At 40.2% G+C, this 21,268-nt stretch overlaps 1 protein-coding gene across 4 annotated transcripts; it reads right to left on the bottom strand.

Moving 5' to 3' along the window:
* Positions 1-7,644: 7,644 nt before the first annotated feature.
* Positions 7,645-11,485, bottom strand: LOC133535935 (hornerin-like). Of its 4 annotated transcripts, none has more exons than XM_061876012.1 (6): positions 11,389-11,485; positions 11,257-11,315; positions 10,459-11,179; positions 9,791-10,344; positions 7,760-8,737; positions 7,645-7,701 (listed from the first exon to the last, which is right to left on the bottom strand). In XM_061876012.1, exons 1-5 carry the CDS (start codon positions 11,409-11,411, stop codon positions 7,761-7,763), a joined length of 2,334 nt encoding a protein of 777 aa, XP_061731996.1. In that variant the 5' UTR covers positions 11,412-11,485; the 3' UTR covers positions 7,645-7,701; position 7,760. The 4 variants fall into 4 exon arrangements, with proteins under 4 accessions (XP_061731996.1, XP_061731997.1, XP_061731995.1 ...); XM_061876013.1 differs by having other exon boundaries at positions 10,265-10,344; XM_061876011.1 differs by having other exon boundaries at positions 7,760-10,140; positions 10,264-10,344; positions 11,389-11,483.
* Between the last annotated feature and the right edge of the window lie 9,783 nt (positions 11,486-21,268).

Here is a 21,268-nt window from a genome sequence, read left to right as displayed (position 1 = left end):
AACTAAAAGATTTGACAATAACGCCTACGAACACGAACATGATCCTCGTAGAAGAGGCCAACCCACACACACACACACACACACACACACACACACACACTAGACAGTAATCACGTGTGTTTTGCATGGAGACAGGAAGAAGATTGCGACAGGATGTCAGCGTTGGAGAGGATCTTCTTAAGGCACTCGGGAAATGAACATTCTGGTCTCCGTGGCAACCTGATGCAGAAAAACTTCTCATGGAGCGAGAGTCTTCCCGGGCCTTTATTTTGAAATCCCGCTGCACTTTGATGGAGCCAATCAGTAGTCTTTAAAAAGAGGAAGTGATTAAAAAGCATGGTTTCCAATCATTGACCAACAAACTAGCCCCGCCCACAACCAACAGGTGTGTTTACCTGAAAGAAACATTTGGTGTTTGTCAGTACGAAACATTGAGTGTCAGTAAAAGAAGCACAAGTGAGCGTCCGTCTCATCACTTTCCCTCTGAAGGGCGCAATGATGGCTGCAGAGCGAGTGACTCTCTGATGGCCGCTGCTGCTGCTCGAGTGGCCTCCTGTGCTCACTCGCTGAAGGAGCCGCGCTCCTCAAGAGCTCCTTCAGCGAGCGCAGCGAAGACACAAGTCCACTCCAGCAATCAGCCGCGCTATTAACCAGCGACTGAGCCTTTCTTTGTGGAGATGAGCTGCCAGCAAAACACTCCTGTGTCTTGCTATTTGCATGACGCTGCTGCAAAACACTGCACCTGTGTCTTCCAATTAGCATGACGCTGCTGCAAAAACACTCTTCCTGTGTCTTCCTATTAGCATGACGCTGCTGCAAAACACTGCACCTGTGTCTTCCTATTAGCATGACGCTGCTGCAAAAACAATGCACCCGCATCTTCCTATTGGTATGACGCTGCTGCAAAAACACTCTTCCTGTGTCTTCTTATTAGCATGACGCTGTTGAAAAAACACTGCACCCGCGTCTTCTTATTCGCATGACGCTGCTGCAAAAACACTGCACGTGTGTTTCTATTCGCATGACGCTGCTGCAAAAACACTGCTCCTGTGTCATCTTACTAAAATGACGCTGCTGCAAAGACACTGCTCCTATATCTTCCAATTCGCATGACTCTGCCGCTTAAAAATACTGCTCTTGTCATCTCACTAAAATGACGCTGCTGCAAAAACACGGCACGTGTTTCTATTCGAATGACGCTGCTGCAAAAACACTGCTCCTATATCTTCCAATTAGCATGACGCTGCCGCTTAAAAATACTGCTCTTGTCATCTCACTAAAATGACGCTGCTGCAAAAACACTGCACGTGTTTCTATTCGCATGACGCTGCTGCAAAAACACTGCTCCTATATCTTCCAATTAGCATGACGCTGCCGCTTAAAAATACTGCTCGTCATCTCGCTAAAATGACGCTGCTGCAAAAACACGGCACGTGTTTCTATTCGCATGACGCTGCTGCAAAAACACTGCTCCTATATCTTCCAATTCGCATGACTCTGCCGCTTAAAAATACTGCTCTTGTCATCTCACTAAAATGACGCTGCTGCAAAAACACGGCACGTGTTTCTATTCGCATGACGCTGCTGCAAAAACACTGCTCCTATATCTTCCAATTAGCATGACGCTGCCGCTTAAAAATACTGCTCTTGTCATCTCACTAAAATGACGCTGCTGCAAAAACACTGCACGTGTTTCTATTCGCATGACGCTGCTGCAAAAACACTGCTCCTATATCTTCCAATTAGCATGACGCTGCCGCTTAAAAATACTGCTCGTCATCTCGCTAAAATGACGCTGCTGCAAAAACACTGCACGTGTTTCTATTCGCATGACGCTGCTGCAAAAACACTGCTCCTATATCTTCCAATTAGCATGACGCTGCCGCTTAAAAATACTGCTCGTCATCTCTCTAAAATGACGCTGCTGCAAAAACACTGCACGTGTTTCTATTCTCATGACGCTGCTGCAAAAACACTGCACGTGTTTCTATTCTCATGACGCTGCTGCATAAACACTGCTCCTGTGTCATCTTACTAAAATGATGCTGCTGCAAAGACACTGCTCCTATATCTTCCAATTAGCATGACACTGCCGCTTAAAAATACTGCTCTTTTCATCTCACTAAAATGACGCTGCTGCAAAAACACTGCACGTGTGTTTCTATTACCATGACGGTGCTGCAAAAACACTAGTCCCGAGTCTTGCTATTAGCATGACGCTGCTGCAAAAACACTCTTCCTGCGTCTTTTATTGGCATGATGCTGCTGCAAAAAACTGCTCCTGCGTCTTCCTATTAGACTGACGCAATGCAAAAACACGGCACGTGTTTCTATTCGCATGACGCCGCTGCATAAACACTGCTCCTTTGTCATCTCACGAAAATGACGCTGCTGCAAAAACACTGCACCTGTGTTCCTATTAGCATGACGCTGCTACAAAAACACTGCTCCTGTGTCTTCCTTTTAGCATGACGCTGCTACTTAAAAATACTGCTTGTGTCATCTCACTAAAATGTGGCTGCTGCAAAAACACTGCACCTGTGTGCTCCTATTAGCATGGTTCTGGATCATAAAGGTGAGCTGTGATGGCACTATGACGTCTGTGTCAACATAAACCTGAGCTCTGATGGCCCTTATTTAAATTGCCATTCGTGAATAGAAAATTCAACGATCAAGATGAAGACAGCTGTGGGACCAGAGACCACATTTTCAGAAAGCTAAGGTCCGAGGGGTTAAAACAAGACAAGGACTTCCCAATGTTTACAGTAGTCCAAGTTCCTAAATCCACTTTAGGAATAACCTGCAAATGTTACAAGTCCAAGTTTTAAACTGAACTTTGAGACCAGTCAGATTTGGTTCCCGGGCCATCTGCTGAGCAGTCTGAATCCAGAATGATCCAAAACATCTGTTCTGACTCACTAGCATTAGCTTTTAGCTAGCGATAGATTAACTTTCCAAACATGAGTTAAGACCGTGCTGAGTAGTTAAACATGGAACAATTCGAGCTTTTAATTTAAGATTGAACAGTTTGGGTTGCACTAAATCATACAGAGTCGATAACATTTATCCATGAAAATATGGAGATGCTGCAGATGGTGGAGTAGCAGCTGGAAGGTGATACCCTAGAAGTCCATACTCCAGCACAAATACTTGACCTAAACTAAGTTCAGGTTACACTTAATCACAAGGACAAAGAAAAAACATTTAAGGTAAAAGTTGATTTTCATGACAAAAAATTTAGGAAAAAGATTTAAAGTTGATTAAAGGAAAAATAGGTTAATGTTGATTTGATAAGTTATTCAAGGTAAGTTGATTTAAAGAAATACAATTTTCAAGGTAAAAGTTGATTCAAGAAAAACACTAGCATTAGCTTTTAGCGAGCAATAGATTAACTTTCCAAACATGAGTTAAAACCGTGCTGAGTAGTTAAACATGAAACAATTTGAGCTTTTAATTTAAGACTGAACAGTTTGGGTAGCACTAAAATAATACTGAGTCAATAACATTTATCCATGAAAATATGGAGATGCTGCAGATGGTGGAGTAGCAACAGGAAGGTGATACCCTAGAAGTCCATACTCCAGCACAAATACTTGACCTAAACTAAGTTCAGGTTACACTTATTCACAAGGACAAAGAAAAAAATGATTTAAAAGGTAAAAGTTGATTTTCATGCCAAAAAATTAAGGAAACATTTAAGGTAAAAGTTGATTTGACAATGATTCAAGGAAAAAAGTTGATTTATGACAAAAATTTAGGGGAAAAGATTTAAAGTTGATTAAAGGAAAAAAGGTAAAGGTTGATTTGATAAAATTATTCAAGGTAAGTTGATTCATGCAAAAAGATTTTCAAGTTAATTCAAGGAAAAGAAGAACACTAGCATTAGCTTTTAGCGAGCAATAGATTAACTTTCCAAACATGAGTTAAGACCGTGCTGAGTAGTTAAACATGAAACAACTTGAGCTTTTAATTTAAGATTGAACAGGTTGGGTAGCACTAAATCATAGAGTCGATAACATTTATCCATGAAAATATGGAGATGCTGCAGATGGTGGAGTAGCTGGAAGGTGATACCCTAGAAGTCCATACTCCAGCACAAATACTTGAACTAAACTAAGTTCAGGTTACACTTAATCACAAGGCCAAAGAAAAAATGTTCAAGGTAAAAGTTGATTTAAGGGGAAAAATGATTAAAGGTAAGTTGATTTTCATGCCAAAAAATTAAGGAAACAAGGTAAAAGTTGATTTGACAATGTTTAAAGGAAAAAAGATTCAAGGTGAAAGTTTATTTTCATGACAAATTTAGGGGATAAGATTTAAAGTTGATTCAAGGAAAAATTTAAGGTAATGGTTGATTTGATAAAAAATATTCAAGGTAAGTCGATTCAAGGAAAAAGATTAAAGTTGATTAAAAGGAAAAGAACACTAGCATTAGCTTTTAGCACGCAATTGATTAACTTTCCAAACAAGAGTTAAGACCGTGCTGAGTAGTTAAACATGAAACAATTTGAGCTTTTAAGATTGAACAGTTTGGGTAGCACTAAAATCATACAGAGTCGATAACATTTATCCATGAAAATATGGAGATGCTGCAGGTGGTGGAGTAGCAGCTGGAAGGTGATACCCTAGAAGTCCATACTCCAGCACAAATACTTGACCTAAACTAAGTCCAGGTTACACTTATTCACAAGGCCAAAGAAAAAAATGATTTAAAAGGTAAAAGTTGATTTTCATGCCAAAAAATTAAGGAAACATTTAAGGTAAAAGTTGATTTAAGGTAAAAGTTGATGTGACAATGATTCAGGGAAAAAAGTTGATTTATGACAAAAATTTAGGGGAAAAGATTCAAAGTTGATTAAAGGAAAAAATTAAGGTAAAGGTTGATTTGATAAAATTATTCAAGGTAAGTTGATTCAAGGAAAAAGATTTAAGTTAAAAGTTGATTCAAGGAAAAGAAGAACACTAGCATTAGCTTTTAGCTAGCGATAAATTAACTTTCCAAACATGAGTTAAGACCGTGCTGAGTAGTTAAACATGAAACAATGAGCTTTTAATTTAAGATTGAACAGTTTGGGTTGCACTAAATCATACAGAGTCGATAACATTTATCCATGAAAATATGGAGATGCTGCAGATGGAGTAGCAGCTGGAAGGTGATACCCTAGAAGTCCATACTCCAGCACAAATACTTGACCTAAACTAAGTTCAGGTTACACTTATTCACAAGGCCAAAGAAAAAAAATGTAAAGGTAAAAGTTAAGAAAACATTTTTAAGGTAAAAGTTGATTTTCATGCCAAAAAATTAAGGAAACATTTAAGGTAACAGTTGATTTTCATGACAAAAAATTTAGGAAAAAGATTTAAAGTTGATTAAAGGAAAAATAGGTTAATGTTGATTTGATAAGTTATTCAAGAAAAAAAAATTTCAAGGTAAAAGTTGATTCAAGGAAAAGAACACTAGCATTAGCTTTTAGCGAGCAATAGATTAACTTTCCAAACATGAGTTAAGACTGTGCTGAGTAGTTAAACATGAAACAATTTGAGCTTTTAATTTAAGACTGAACAGTTTGGGTAGCACTAAGTCTTAGTCGATAACATTTATCCATGAAAATATGGAGATGCTGCAGTAGCAGCTGGAAGGTGATACCCTAGAAGTCCATACTCCAGGACAAATACTTGACCTAAACTAAGTTCAGGTTACACTTATTCACAAGGCCAAAGAAAAAACGTTCAAGGTAAAAGTTGATTTAAGGGGAAAAATGATTAAAGTTGATTTTCATGCCAAAAAATTAAGGAAACAAGGTAAAAGTTGATTTGACAATGTTTAAAGGAAAAAAGATTCAAGGTAAAAGCTTATTTTCATGACAAATTTAGGGGAAAAGATTTAAAGTTGATTCAAGGAAAAAAATTAAGGTAATGGTTGATTTGATAAAAAATATTCAAGGTAAGTCGATTCAAGGAAAAGAAGAACACTAGCATTAGCTTTTAGCGAGCAATAGATTAACTTTCCAAACATGAGTTAAGACCATGCTGAGTAGTTAAACATGAAACAATGAGCTTTTAAGTTAAGACTGAACAGTTTGGGTAGCACTAAATCATACAGAGTCGATAACATTTATCCATGAAAATATGGAGATGCTGCAGATGGTGGAGTAGCAGCTGGAAGGTGATACCCTAGAAGTCCATACTCCAGCACAAATACTTGACCTAAACTAAGTTCAGGTTACACTTATTCACAAGGCCAAAGAAAAAATGTTCAAGGTAAAAGTTGATTTAAGGGGAAAAATGATTAAAGGTAAGTTGATTTTCATGGCAAAAAATTAAGGAAACAAGGTAAAAGTTGATTTGACAATGTTTAAAGGAAAAAGGATTCAACGTAAAAGTTGATTTTCATGACAAAAAATTAGGGGGAAAAATAGATTTAAAGTTGATTAAAAGGAAAAAATTAAGGTAATGGTTGATTTGATAAATTATTCAAGGAAAAAGATTCAAGTTAAAAGTTGATTCAAGGAAAAGAAGAACACTAGCATTAGCTTTTAGCGAGCAATAGATTAACTTTCCAAACATGAGTTAAGACCGTGCTGAGTAGTTAAACATGGAACAATTCGAGCTTTTAATTTAAGATTGAACAGGTTGGGTAGCACTAAATCATACAGAGTCAACATTTATCCATGAAAATATGGAGATGCTGCAGATGGAGTAGCAGCTGGAAGGTGATACCCTAGAAGTCCATACTCCAGCACAAATACTTGAACTAAACTAAGTTCAGGTTACACTTATTCACAAGGCCAAAGGAAAAAAATTATTCAAAAGGTAAAAGTTAAGGAAAAAAAAAATGTTCAATGTAAAAGTTGATTTAAGGAAAAAATTACGGTAAAAGTTGATTTTCATGCCAAAAAATTAAGGAAATATTTAACGTAAGTTGATTTGACAATGATTCAAGGAAAAAAGATTCCAGGTAAAAGTTGATTTTCATGACAAATTTAGGGGAAAAAAATAGATTTAAAGTTGATTAAAGGAAAAAATTAAGGTAAAGGTTGATTTGATAAAATTATTCAAGGCAAGTTGATTTAAGGCAAAAGATTTTCAAGTTGATTCAAGGAAAAGAAAAACACTAGCATTAGCGAGCAATAGATTAACTTTCCAAACATGAGTAGTTAAACATGAAACAATGAGCTTTTAATTTAAGATTGAACAGTTTGGGTTGGACTAAATCATACCGAGTCGATAACATTTATCCATGAAAATATGGAGATGCTGCAGCTGGAAGGTGATACCCTAGAAGTCCATACTCCAGGACAAATACTTGACCTAAACTTAGTTCAGGTTACACTTAAATCACAAGGGCATCAATGGGTAGCACAGACATCCCCTGGTCTGGACTCTCATCCAGCCAAGGAAAAACCTTAAGCTAATAATGGGGAAGAACCTTTGGAAGGGCCACAGATGTGGTGACCCCCCCCCCCCCCCCCGGGTAACTTGTATGCACAGCTGGCAATGGGGAATATTACATTTGACAAGTATTGTGGGTTTAGGTCTCAGTCACAGGACCAATTACACTTGTCAAAGCACCACTGAACTAAATAAAACTGGTTTGGAAATCATTAAAGACGTCGTTATGTAAAGAAGACATTAAAGTCATGATCAAGTTGAAGTTTTTTTTATTAAATCTTAATCCACATAAACCCAAACCACACGTTCCTGTAAAAGACAAACAAATGTTAAGCACATGAAAACCATCGTTAAAAACGTGCTTTACCTCAGTTCTTCGGGGCACTTTGGTAGCTCACAGTTCTGGAGAAGCCTGACGGAACATCAGCCTGGGAATATTGCATCCTGGCAAATTCATCTCGCGCATGTTGGTAGCCGGATCTGGATTGGACGATGGATGTTGGCGAGTATTCAGGAGCAGAGCTGGACTGGCCAGACAACCAAGGCGTGCTGGGAGGACTCGGGTTGAAGGCAAACACATCGGTTCCTGCTGAATACATTGGAGCCCACTCAGGTCTGTTCCAACCATGAAGGTTCTTGTTTGGAACACTACCAGAGTGATAGGATCCTGAAGAGCTATAAGAATTCTCACTAGGGTCCAGTGAGCTGGAGTGTCCATAGCTAGACCATTCTGGGTGCATGTGAGCAGCTGGATCGGATGTTTGGCTAGAAGAAGAACCATATCGTGACCATTCAGGGTGCACATGAGCATGTTGACCACCAGCGGAAGATTTAGAGGACCCATAGCCTGACCATCCGGGGTGTTCATGAACAGCTGGTTTAGAAGTTTGACCAGAATAGGAGCTATAGCCTGACCATCCGGGATGAATATGGGCTGGTTTTACCAGACCTCCAGTTGAAGATTCAGAGCCATAACTTGACCATTCAGGGTGCACATGAGCAGCTGGATTGGATGTTTGTTGGCCAGATGATTTGGAGCTTGAAGAGGAACCATAGCTTGACCACTCAGGGTGCATATGAGCATCATGTTGACCACCAGTTGAAGATTTAGAGCTAGAAGAGTCATAGCCTGACCATCCGGGGTGTACATGAACAGCTGGATTGGAAGTTTGTTGGCTAGAAGAACCATAACTTGACCATTCAGGGTGCACATGAGCATGCTGATGGGAAGTTTGTTGACCACCAGTTGAAGATTTAGAGCTAGAAGAGTCATAGCCTGACCATCCGGGGTGTACATGAACAGCTGGTTTAGAAGTTTGTTGACCAGAAGAGGAAGAGTCATAGCCTGACCATCCTGGGTGCTCATGGACATGTTGAGATGGTTTCAGATCTCCAGTTGAAGATTCAGAGCCATAGCTTAACCATTCAGGGTGCACACGAGTAGCTGGATTGGATGTTTGGTGGCCAGACGATTTGGAACCATAGCTTGACCATTCTGGGTGCACATGAGCATGTTGATGGGATGTTTGACCAGTGGAAGATTTTGAGCTAGAGTCATGGCCTGACCATCCTGGGTGCACATGAGCATGTTGATTGGATGTTTGTTCCAGACCTCCAGAAGATTTAGAGCTAGAATCATAGCTTGGCCATTCAGGGTGCACATGAGCAGCTGGATTGGATGTTTGTTGGCCAGATTTGGAGCTTGAAGAGAAACTATTGCCTGACAAGTCAGGGTGCACATGAGCATGTTGACCAGTGGAAGAGTCATAGCTTGACCACGCCGGATGCACATGAGCAGTTGGCTCAGAGGTTTGTTGGCCAGAAGAACCATAGCCTGACCATCCGGGGTGTTTGTGGGCAGCTGGTTTAGAAGTTTGACCAGATGAGGAAGAGTCATAGCCTGACCATCCTGGGTGCACATGAACATGGGTTGGTTGTTTCAGACCTCCAGTTGAAGATTCTGAGCTGGAGGCATCATGGCTTGACCATTCAGGGTGCACATGAGCATGTTGATGGGATGGATGTTTCAGACCTCCAGTTGAAGATTCAGAGCCATAGCTTGACCAGTCAGGGTGCATGTGAACCGCTGGATGGGATGTTTGTTGGCCGGATTTGGAGCTAGAAGAGGAACCATAGTCTGGCCAGTCAGGGTGCACATGATGGGAAGTTTGTTTCAAAGCTCCAGTTGAAGAGTCTGTGCTTGACCATTCAGGGTGCACATGAGCATGTTGACCACCAGTGGAAGATTCAGAGCTGGAAGAGTCATAGCTTGACCATGCTGGGTGCACATGAGCAGCTGGATTAGATGTTTGTTGGCCAGAAGACAAACTGTAGCCGGACCATCCTGGGTGAACAGCTGGATTAGAAGTCTGCTGACCGGAAGAAGAAGAGTCATAGCCTGACCATCCTGGGTGCACATGAACATGGGTTGGTTGTTTCAGCCCACCAGTTGACGAGTCGGAGCCATGGCTTGACCATCCAGGGTGCACATGAGCATGTTGACCACCAGTGGAAGATTTAGAGCTGGAAGAGTCATAGTTTGACCATCCTGGGTGCACATGAACATGGGTTGGTTGTTTCAGCCCACCAGTTGACGAGTCAGAGCCATGGCTTGACCATTCAGGGTGCATGTGAACAGCTGGATTGGATGTTTGGTGGCTAGAAGATTCGGAGCCATGGCTTGACCATTCAGGGTGCACATGAGCATGTTGACCACCAGTGGAAGATTTAGAGCTGGAGGAGTCATAGTTTGACCATCCTGGGTGCACATGAGCAGCTGGATTAGATGTTTGTTGGCCAGAAGACGAACTATAGCCGGACCATCCTGGGTGAACAGCTGGATTAGAAGTCTGCTGACCGGAAGAGTCATAGCCTGACCATCCTGGGTGCACATGAACATGGGTTGGTTGTTTCAGCCCAACAGTTGACGAGTCAGAGCCATGGTTTGACCATCCAGGGTGCACATGAGCATGTTGACCACCAGTGGAAGATTTAGAGCTGGAGGAGTCATAGTTTGACCATCCTGGGTGCACATGGGTTGGTTGTTTCAGCCCACCAGTTGACCATTCAGGGTGCATGTGAACAGCTGGATTGGATGTTTGGTGGCTAGAAGATTTGGAGTCATAGCTTGACCATCCTGGGTGCTTGAGAATATTTTTTTTGGCTTGGTAACTAGTTGAAGTTTTGGAACTGGAAGCGGTGTCTTTACCTGACAATCCTGAGGACTCATGAACACCTTGATGGAATTGCTGCTGTATCCCAGAATTAGGACTGGCTTTTTGACCACTTGAAGCTAAATCGTACCTTGGCCATCCTGGGTGCACACGAGCACCTGGAAGAGATGCTTCCTGCTGCTTCCAACTCCCTTTTAAGCTGGAGCGTGGCTCGACACCTGACCACACGGAGTCATTGTCATCTAGATTAGATTCTGGCTGTTGCTTGGCATCGACAGGACCTTCTTGTAGACCACCAGCAGCGAAGGGTGGGTAGCTGGGAGGTTTGTACGCTTTCCAAACAGGACTCGCACCTGAATCAGCAGATTGGGGTCTGAGTTTGTCACTGGCAACGGGAACGTCAGCTTGCGGCACGGGACCACTCGATATCTTGTTGGCGTTGTGGTCGTAGGTCATGGTCTCTCGTGACAAAACACTCGAAGCTCCCTTTGTGTCGGCTGTGGGCTTCGCCGGTTCATCCGCTTCAGCGGGGACGTCGGAGCTTTGAGGCTGATCCTTTGGCGAGACGGCCCCGGCAAGCGAGTCCGTGGTGTCCTTGTCCGTAGACCTGTTGCCTGAAATCATACAAAGTGTGGAACCCAACTTCAGAAGGAACACTTCTTACTCAAGACCAGAAGAGTCAGACACTTACCATGTTGGACCGGCAGGCTAGCAGCACCGCTAATCAGCAACAAGCAGATCCAAGTTAATCTGGAAGACAACAATGTACACGCTTAACAAAACTCTTAGCTAGCTTGAGTCAAATACTGAAAGACAAAGTTACCTTGCAGAGAGTCCCGGCCCCATGGTTGCAACCTGAGTAGGTCTAGCTGGACCAACTCAGTGGACGGAAGTGAAGCAGAAGGAGGCTGCTGCTGCTTAAATGCTCCCCGCTAATCAGCAGCACGAGAAACACCTGCGGGCCACGCAGCAGTCCCAGCTGCAGCTACTTGGACTGCCTGCAGCCAATCGGTCTTGTCGGCACACTTTTACTTTGAAGGCACGCATCGAAAACCAGTTCAACAGACGTTCCAAAACAGGTCACATGATTAGAAAGACTGGCTGTGTGTGTCCACTTTATTAGGTACACCTAGGCCAGGGGGGGCCAACGTGAGGCCCGGGGGCCACATTCTGGAAATGTTCTTGTCAAAATAAAAACAGACATTAAAAAGAGTGGAATGAGGTTAAATCTAACGAGAAAAAGTTGCAATGTTGACACAAAGTTTTTTTTTCTTCTTGTTTATCTTTATTTTTCTTTTGCAATTGCTCAAAAAATATATATATATTTAAAAACATTTGTATTATAATGAATTATTGACCTATTCAAACCTTCATTTACTTCAAATATGTCACTTGAAAATGTTTTATGTGGAAAATATTGTGTGTTTGCCATATTAATACAATGTTTTCTTTGACAAAAGAGCATAAAACAAACAAAATAATAGTTCAACATAAAATCGACAGATATCGACAGGGACGGCGTGGCGCAGTGGGAGAGTGGCCGTGCGCAACCCAAGCGTCCCTGGTTCAATTCCCACCTAGTACCAACTTCGTCATGTCCGTTGTGTCCTGAGCAAGACACTTCACCCTTGCTCCTGATGGGTGCTGGTTAGCGCCTTGCATGGCAGCTCCCTCCATGAGTGTGTGAATGTGTGTGTGAATGTGGAAGTAGTGTCAAAGCGCTTTGAGTACCTTGAAGGTAGAAAAGCGCTATACAAGTACAACCCATTTATTTATTATTTATTTATATATCTGAAGTTGATCTCATAACATAAGTGTTGAAATTAAAAATAAAAATAAAATAAAAATGTATCACTTTATGAGTGGGGGACCATTTGGATCCCAAAGATATTGAGTGGGATTTTATTTATCTTTTCTCTGTTATTACTCCAAAATAATAATGAATTAAAATGGATGGTGTCCTGCATTGTTGATCTTTTTAGGGCTTCTATTATTTCACATCAAACATTGCTTTTTGTAAGTTTTGGGTGGTGGGGGAAATACTGCATATTTCAGTTTTACTATAAAAAAACAAATTTGTCTTTGACAAAAAAGGCATTTTTTTTAGCTTTATATCAACCTGAAGTTGATATAGAGATTTAGTGTAAACGTTAAACAAAAATGTAAAAAAAATTATAATTTAACTTGTTATTAACATTTTAATGAATGAGACCATTTATGGTCCCCAGGAGACTTAAAAGTAAAAAAAAAAATAAAATAAAAATCTATATATTTTGTTATGGTTTGAAAATGAAAAATATCAAAATGGCCGCCGCATGCTTTATTTTTCCTTCCTCAGTGGAAAAAGTTTGCACACCCCTGACCTAGGCAGTCTAGACCAGGGGTCACCAACGTGGGCCCCAGGTCGCCCGTAAGGACCAGATGAGTCGCCCGCTGGCCTGTTCTAAAAATAGCTCAAATAGCAGCACTTACCAGTGAGCTGCCTCTATTTTTTTAATTGTATTTATTTACTAGCAAGCTGGTCTCGCTTTGCTGGACATTTACAATTCTAAGAGAGACAAAACTCAAATAGAATTTCAAAAGCCAAGAAAATAATTTAAAGACTTGGTCTTCACTTGTTTAAATAAATTCATAAATTTTTTTACTTTGCTTCTTATAATTTTCAAACGGACAAATTTAGAGAAAAAATACAACCTTAAAAATGATTTTAGGATTTTTAAACACATATACCTTTTTACCTTTAAAATTCCTTCCTCTTCTTTCCTGACAATTTAAATCAATGTTCAAGTAAATCTATTTTTTTATTGTAAAGAATAATAAATACATTTTAATTTAATTCTTCATTTTAGCTTCTGTTTTTTTGACGAATAAAAAATTATTCTGGCAAATCTAGAAAATCTGTAGAATCAAATTTAAATCTTATTTCAAAGTCTTTTGAATTCCTTTTAAAATTTTTGTTCTGGAAAATCTAGAAGAAATAATGATTTGTCTTTGTTAGAAATATAGCTTGGTCCAATTTGTTATATATTCTAACAAAATGCAGATTGGATTTTAACCTATTTAAAACATGTCATCAAAATTGTAAAATTAATCTTAATCAGGAAAAATTACTAATGATGTTCCATAATTTTTTTTTTTTTTTTTTTCAAAAAGATTCAAATTAGCTTGTTTTTCTTTTCTTTTTTTCGGTTGAATTTTGAATTTTAAAGAGTCGAAATTGAAGATATGTTTCAAAATTTAATTTTCACTTTTTCTGTGTTTTCTGCTCTTTTAAACCATTCAATTAAGTGTTTTTTTCATCATTTATTCTCAACAAAAAACATTTCGCAAAAGGAAAAAAAAAGTAAGACGGAATGACAGACCGAGATACAATTTATTCAAGTGTGTATCAAACTGGTAGCCCAGGGGTCTACAAAGTGCGGCCCGGGGGCCATTTGCGGCCCGCAGCTAATTGTTTACCGGCCCCCCACACATTCTGGAAATGCTATTGCAAAAATGAAAAAAGGACATTAAAAATATTGGAATGAGGTGAAATCTAATGAGAAAAAGTTGCAATGTTGACACAAAGCTGCCAGGCAGGCTGTTTTTTTTTTCTTTTGTCTTTATTTTACTATGTAAAAACTATTTTTACCGTGAATTGATTAACGTGGACCCCGACTTAAACAAGTTGAAAAACTTATTGGGGTGTTTCCACACAGAATATGTACTGTACTGTGCAATATACTAATAAAAGTTTCAATCAGTCAATTATTTATTCTTTTTTTTTTTGCCATTGCTCCAAAAAAATAATGACAAAAAAATCCATCTTATAATGAAGTATTTTCAAAGCTCCAATTAGTTCAAAAATTTCACTTTAACATGTTTTATGTGGTAAATATTGCATATATTGTGCAGTTTCCATATAAAAACAACGTTTTCTTTGACAAAAGAGCATAAAACAAACAAAATAATAGTTAAAACGTAAAATCGACAGATATATCTGAAGTTGATCTCGTAACTTAAGTGTTTTTTTCATCATTTATTCTCCACAAAAAACATTTGGTAAAAGGGAAAAAAAAGTACGACGGAATGACAGACCGAGATACAATTTATTCAAGTGTGTATCAAACTGGTAGCCCAGGGGTCTACAAAGTGCGGCCCGGGGCCCATTTGCGGCCTGCAGCTAATTCTTTACCGGCCCCCCACACATTCTGGAAATGCTATTGCAAAAATGAAAAAAGGACATTAAAAATATTGGAATGAGGTGAAATCTAACGAGAAAAAGCAGCAATGTTGACACAAAGCTGCCAGGCAGGCTGTTTTTTTTTTCTTTTGTCTTTATTTTAACATGTGAAAAACATCTTTACCATGAATTGATTAACGTGGACCCCGACTTAAACAAGTTGAAAAACTTATTGGGGTGTTACCATACAGAATATGTACTGTACTGTGCAATATACTAATAAAAGTTTCAATCAATCAATTATTTATTCTTTATTTTTTTGCCATTGCTCGGAAAAAATTATGACCAAAAAAATCCATGTTATAATGAAGTATTTTCAAAGCTCCAATTAGTTCAAAAATTTCACTTTAACATGTTTTATGTGGTAAATATTGCATATATTGTGCAGTTGCCATATAAAAACAACGTTTTCTTTGACAAAAGAGCATAAAACAAACAAAATAATAGTTAAAATGTAAAATGGACAGATATATCTGAAGTTGATCTTGTAACTTAAGTGTTGAAAGTTTAAAAAAAAAACTAATAAAAATGTATCACTTTCTGAGTGGGGCACCTATTGGATCCTAAATATATTTTGTGGTATTTTTTTTTTTTTCACTGTGATTACTCAAAAATAATAAAGAATAAAATCAATGGTGTCCTGCATTATTGATCTTTTAGGGCTCTAATTACTAAATACTGCATATTTCAGTTTTACTATTAAAAACAAAGATGTTTTTGACGAAAAAAGCCATAAAAACTTTTTTTTTTTTTTAAGTTGATATAGAGATTTACTGTAGGCGTTATATAAAAAAATAATACAAATTTGACTCATTTTTTACATTTTAATAACTGAGACCCTTTATGGTCCCCGGGACCTCTAAAGGTAAAATAAATGTTAAAAATCCATATATTTTATTATGGTTTGAAAATGAAAAATATGAAAATGGCCCCAGCATGCTTTAATTTTTCCGTGTGTGTCCCTCGGTGGAAAAAGTTTGGACACCCCTGTGGTAGCCCTTCGCATTATTCTGTACCCAAGAATAGTTCTTGGTTTGCAAAAGGTCGCTGACCCCTGGTCTAGCACCTTCTGACGCAAGAACTCGCTTTCATTTCCTGTTCTGCTGAGACCGGGTGTCCCTAATGAATTGTCAGTCTTCTGACAGGTGCGTTCCACAAGTCAGGCCTTCAAAATAAAGTGCCCTCTTTGAAGCTTTTGTTCATGTCTGCAGCCGGCGGGGTCAAAGGTCACCCGGGGGGAGCGGCGGTCCGGAGGACACACATCCTCTCTTTCATCTTTGCCAGAGTCCAGATCCTTTCATGGCTCGGGTTTGTCCTCGGGTTGGACAAGACGCTGCAGACTGAGATCCACCATCGCTTAGACCAGGGGTAGGGAACCTAGGGTTCTAGAGCCAGATGTGGCTCTTTTGACGACTGCACCTGGCTCTCGGATAAATCTTAGCTGACATTGCTCAACACGATAATTATGAATAATTCCGCCGGAAGTCACAGTGCTAAAAATAACGTTCAAAATATAAAACATTCTCATGCATTTATATCCATCCATCCGTTTCCTACCGCTTATTCCCTTTCAGGGTCGCGGGGGGCGCTGGCGCCTATCTCAGCTACAATTGGGCGGAAGGCAGGGTACACCCTGGACAAGTCGCCACCTCATCGCAGGGCCAACACAGATAGACAGACAACATTCACACACTAGGGACCATTTAGTGTTGCCAATCAACCTATCCCCAGGTGCATGTCTTTGGAGGTGGGAGGGGCCTATCCCCAGGTGCATGTCTTTGGAGGTGGGAGGGGCCTATCCCCAGGTGCATGTCTTTGGAGGTGGGAGGGGCCTATCCCCAGGTGCATGTCTTTGGAGGTGGGAGGGGCCTATCCCCAGGTGCATGTCTTTGGAGGTGGGAGGGGCCTATCCCCAGGTGCATGTGTTTGGAGGTGGGAGGGGCCTATCCCCAGGCGCATGTCTTTGGAGGTGGGAGGGGCCTACCCCCAGGTGCATGTCTTTGGAGGTGGGAGGGGCCTATCCCCAGGTGCATGTCTTTGGAGGTGGGAGGGGCCTATCCCCAGGTGCATGTCTTTGGAGGTGGGAGGGGCCTATCCCCAGGCGCATGTCTTTGGAGGTGGGAGGGGCCTATCCCCAGGTGCATGTCTTTGGAGGTGGGAGGGGCCTATCCCCAGGTGCATGTCTTTGGAGGTGGGAGGGGCCTATCCCCAGGTGCATGTCTTTGGAGGTGGGAGGGGCCTATCCCCAGGTGCATGTCTTTGGAGGTGGGAGGGGCCTATCCCCAGGTGCATGTCTTTGGAGGTGGGAGGGACCTATCCCCAGGTGCATGTCTTTGGAGGTGGGAGGGGCCTATCCTCAAGTGCATGTCTTTGGAGGTGGGAGGGGCCTATCCTCAAGTGCATGTCTTTGGAGGTGGGAGGGGCCTATCCCCAGGTGCATGTCTTTGGAGGTGGGAGGGGCCTATCCTCAAGTGCATGTCTTTGGAGGTGGGAGGGGCCTATCCCCAGCTGCATGTCTTTGGAGGTGGGAGGGGCCTATCCCCAGGTGCATGTCTTTGGAGGTGGGAGGGGCCTATCCCCAGGTGCATGTCTTTGGAGGTGGGAGGGGCCTATCCCCAGGTGCATGTCTTTGGAGGTGGGAGGGGCCTATCCCCAGGTGCATGTCTTTGGAGGTGGGAGGGGCCTATCCCCAGGTGCATGTCTTTGGAGGTGGGAGGGGCCTATCCCCAGGTGCATGTCTTTGGAGGTGGGAGGGGCCTATCCCCAGGTGCATGTCTTTGGAGGTGGGAGGAAGCCGGAGTACCCGGAGGGAACCCACGCAGTCACGGGGAGAACATGCAAACTCCACACAGAAAGATCCCGAGCCTGGATTTGAACCCAGGACTGCAGGAACTTCGTATTGTGAGGCAGACGCACTAACCCCTCTGCCACCGTGAAGCCCGCATTTATATCCATCCATCCGTTTCCTACCGCACTTGTTCAAGAAGTCGCATTAATGGTAAGAAGTATTTTATGTCACGATGGGGGGGTCGCAGCTTGCTGCGGGGTCGTTCTCCCAGGAAGGCAGACGGACTACTCGGGACATGGCTTTTAGGTTAAAACATGATTTATTTTAACTAAAAAAAGATACAAACAAGAATCGCTCAGAGCGGAGGCACAACTTGGGCTAAAGAACAAAGCTAATGCATAAACAGAATAAGAACATAAATTAAAAAAAACTTACTTGGCATGGCATGAAGCACCAAACTATGGCAAGGCATGAAACAAGTCAGCACAGGGCGACTGACTGGCAAAGACGAGCTTAAATACTGCCTCTGATTAGTGCTCGGGAAGCAGGTGACAGGTGGACAAAATGAGTAACCAAGGAAACCAGACAAGGGAGTGGAAAAAAACAGGAACTTAAAGAGTCCAAAGGACAAACAGCACATGGCCAAACAAAAACATGATCAACAGACATGACATTTGATTTATTATTGGTTAGCTTCAGAATAACAATGTTATTTAAAAGAATAAGAGACTTATTATACTCTAAAAATGTTGGTCGTACTTAAAAATGCACACATTTAGTTGTATTCAGTGTTAGAAAAAATTGTACAACTCTCACGGAAATACTTTTTAAAATATTTGTCTTTCATGGCTCTCTCAGCCAAAAAGGTTCCCGACCCCTGGCTTAGTTCCTAAAACTCCACGTCAGAGAAGGTTTAATGCTCAAACTCTCAGGGGCCAGAGTTTCACCACAAAACTAAAAAAAAACGTTGACAATAATGCTCTTTCAAAGTATTGACTGTAGATTTTACAGGGAAAAAAACAGTTTAGAAGCCAGAATTGTACTTTTTTTTTTTTTTTTTACAAATTATTCAGTCTAAAATTAAAGATATACTTTTTGCAAATTACAGCAATGCACTGGAAAAACAACGAGTGGGGATTTTACGATAACAAAATGACAAATCACAAACCCAATTTGACCGCAAAACTAAAAGTATACAGTTTTTTTTTTCATTTACAAGAATGCACTGTAAAATTATTGAAGTTTGTTTTTTGGAATTTTTGCGTAAGGCCCCCCCCTTACGACATTTTCGCGAAAAAAAGTTTTCCAAAAATATGCATTTTCTGCCATTTTCAGGCTTTGTCGGCACTCCTGCAGAGGTTTTGAGACATTTCCTACAACTATAACACCATTAATGTGCTGCTGAAGCAAGTTTGTTTTTTGGATTTTTTACGTAAGGCCCCCCCCCCTTATGACATTTTCATGATATAGAATTTTCCAAAAGTATGCATTTTCTGCCATTTTCGGGTTTTTGTCCACACTCCTGAAGAGGTTTTGAGACATTTCCTACAACTACATCACCATTAATGTGCTGCTGAAGCAAGTTCGTTTTTTGGGTTTTTTGTTTTTTTAACTTTTAACTTTTTATGCTGAAATCAGTAAATGAATGCCAGATCTTATAGTTACAGTCGTTTATTATTTTTTTGAGCTATGACGGTTAAAAAAAAAAAAAATTACACTGAAGGTCTCGGGGACCCAAAAGGGTCCCATTCATAAAAGTGTTAAAAATAGTCATAATTTTATATTGTTTTTTTAACTTTTAACTTTTTATGCTCAAATCAGTAAATGAATGCCAGATCTTATAGTTCCAGTCGTTCATTATTTTTTTGAGCTATGACAGTTAAAAAAACAAAACAAACAAACAAACAAAAAACATGACACTGAAGGTCTCGGGGACCCAAAAGGGTCCCACTTATAAAAGTGTTAAAAATTGTCATACTTTTTTTTGTTTTTTTTAACTTTTTATGCTGGAATCAGTAAATGAATGCCAGATCTTATAGTTCCAGTTGTTTATTATTTTTTTGAGCTATGACACTTAAAAAAAAAAAAAAATTACACTGAAGGTCTCGGGGACCCAAAAGGGTCCCATTCATAAAAGTGTTAAAAATAGTCATACTTTTTTTTGTTTATTTAACTTTTAACTTTTTATGCTGAAATCAGTAAATGAATGCCAGATTTTATCGTTTTAGTTGTTTATTATTTTTTTGAGCTATCACAGTTAAAACAAAAAAAATTACACTGAAGGTCTCGGGGACCCAAAAGGGTCAATCAATCAATCAATCAATGTTTATTTATATAGCCCCAAATCACAAATGTCTCAAAGGGCTGCACAAATCATTACGACTACAACATCCTCGGAAGAACCCACAAAAGGGCAAGGAAAACTCACACCCAGTGGGCAGGGAGAATTCACATCCAGTGGGACGCCAGTGACAATGCTGACTATGAGAAACCTTGGAGAGGACCTCAGATGTGGGCAACCCCCCCCCCCCCTCTAGGGGACCGAAAGCAATGGATGTGGAGCGGGTCTAACATGATACTGTGAAAGTTCAATCCATAGTGGATCCAACACAGCCGCGAGAGTCCAGTTCAAACGGATCCAAGACAGCAGCGAGAGTCCAGTCCACAGGAAACCATCTCAAGCGGAGGCGGATCAGCAGCGTAGAGATGTCCCCAACCGATACACAGGCGAGCGGTCCATCCTGGGTCTCGACGCGCGGTCCATCCTGGGTCTCGACTCTGGACAGCCAGTACTTCATCCATGGTCATCGGACCAGACCCCCTCCACAAGGTCCCCTTCATTAAGGTGTTAAAAATAGTTATACTTATTATTAAAAAAACAAATTAAACACTTTTAACGCTTAAATCCGTCAATTAATTTCAGATCTATCCATCAGTTCTAGTTATTTATTATTTTTTAAACTATCCAATCCAATCCAATCCACTTTATTTATATAGCACATTTAAACAACAATACAGTTTCCAAAGTGCTGCACAGCCATGTTAAAAACAATATTATGCTCCACCAATGACTGAACAAAACAAAAAATGAATAAAAATAAAACCAATAAAAACAATATAAAAACAAATATGATTAAAAACTATTTTAAAGGGTAAAATCAATTAAAACAGTAAAATAAAAATAAAAGTGTATAAAAAACACAGAGGACAACAGAGGACAGAGGACCACACAACTCACGTTGTGTTAAAAGCCAAAGAATAAAAGTGGGTCTTAAGACTACGACAGTTAAAAAAAAACAAACAAACAGGAAAAATGACAGTGAAGGTCTCAGGGACCCAAAAGGGTCCTACTTATAAAAGTGTTAAAAATAGTCATACTTTTTTTGCTTTTCAACTTTTAACTTTTCATGCTGAAATCGGTAAGTGAATGCCAGATCTTCTAGTTCCAGTTGTTTATTATTTTTTGGAGCTATGACAGTTAAAAAAAACAAACAAACAAAAAAAATTACACTGAAGGTCTCGGGGACCCAAAAGGGTCCCATTCATAAAAGTGTTAAAAATAGGCATACTTTTTTTTGTTTTTTTAACTTTTCACTTTTTATGCTGAAATCAGTAAATGAATGCCAGATTTTATAGTTCTAGTTGTTTATTATTTTTTGGAGCTATCACAGTTAAAAAAAAAAAATTACACTG

The sequence above is a fragment of the Nerophis ophidion genome, linkage group LG17, assembly GCF_033978795.1.
Source record: "Nerophis ophidion isolate RoL-2023_Sa linkage group LG17, RoL_Noph_v1.0, whole genome shotgun sequence".
Classification (NCBI taxonomy): Eukaryota; Metazoa; Chordata; class Actinopteri; order Syngnathiformes; family Syngnathidae; genus Nerophis; species Nerophis ophidion.
Note: the sequence above shows the minus strand (reverse complement) of the source record. Positions and strands in the feature narration are given on the sequence as shown.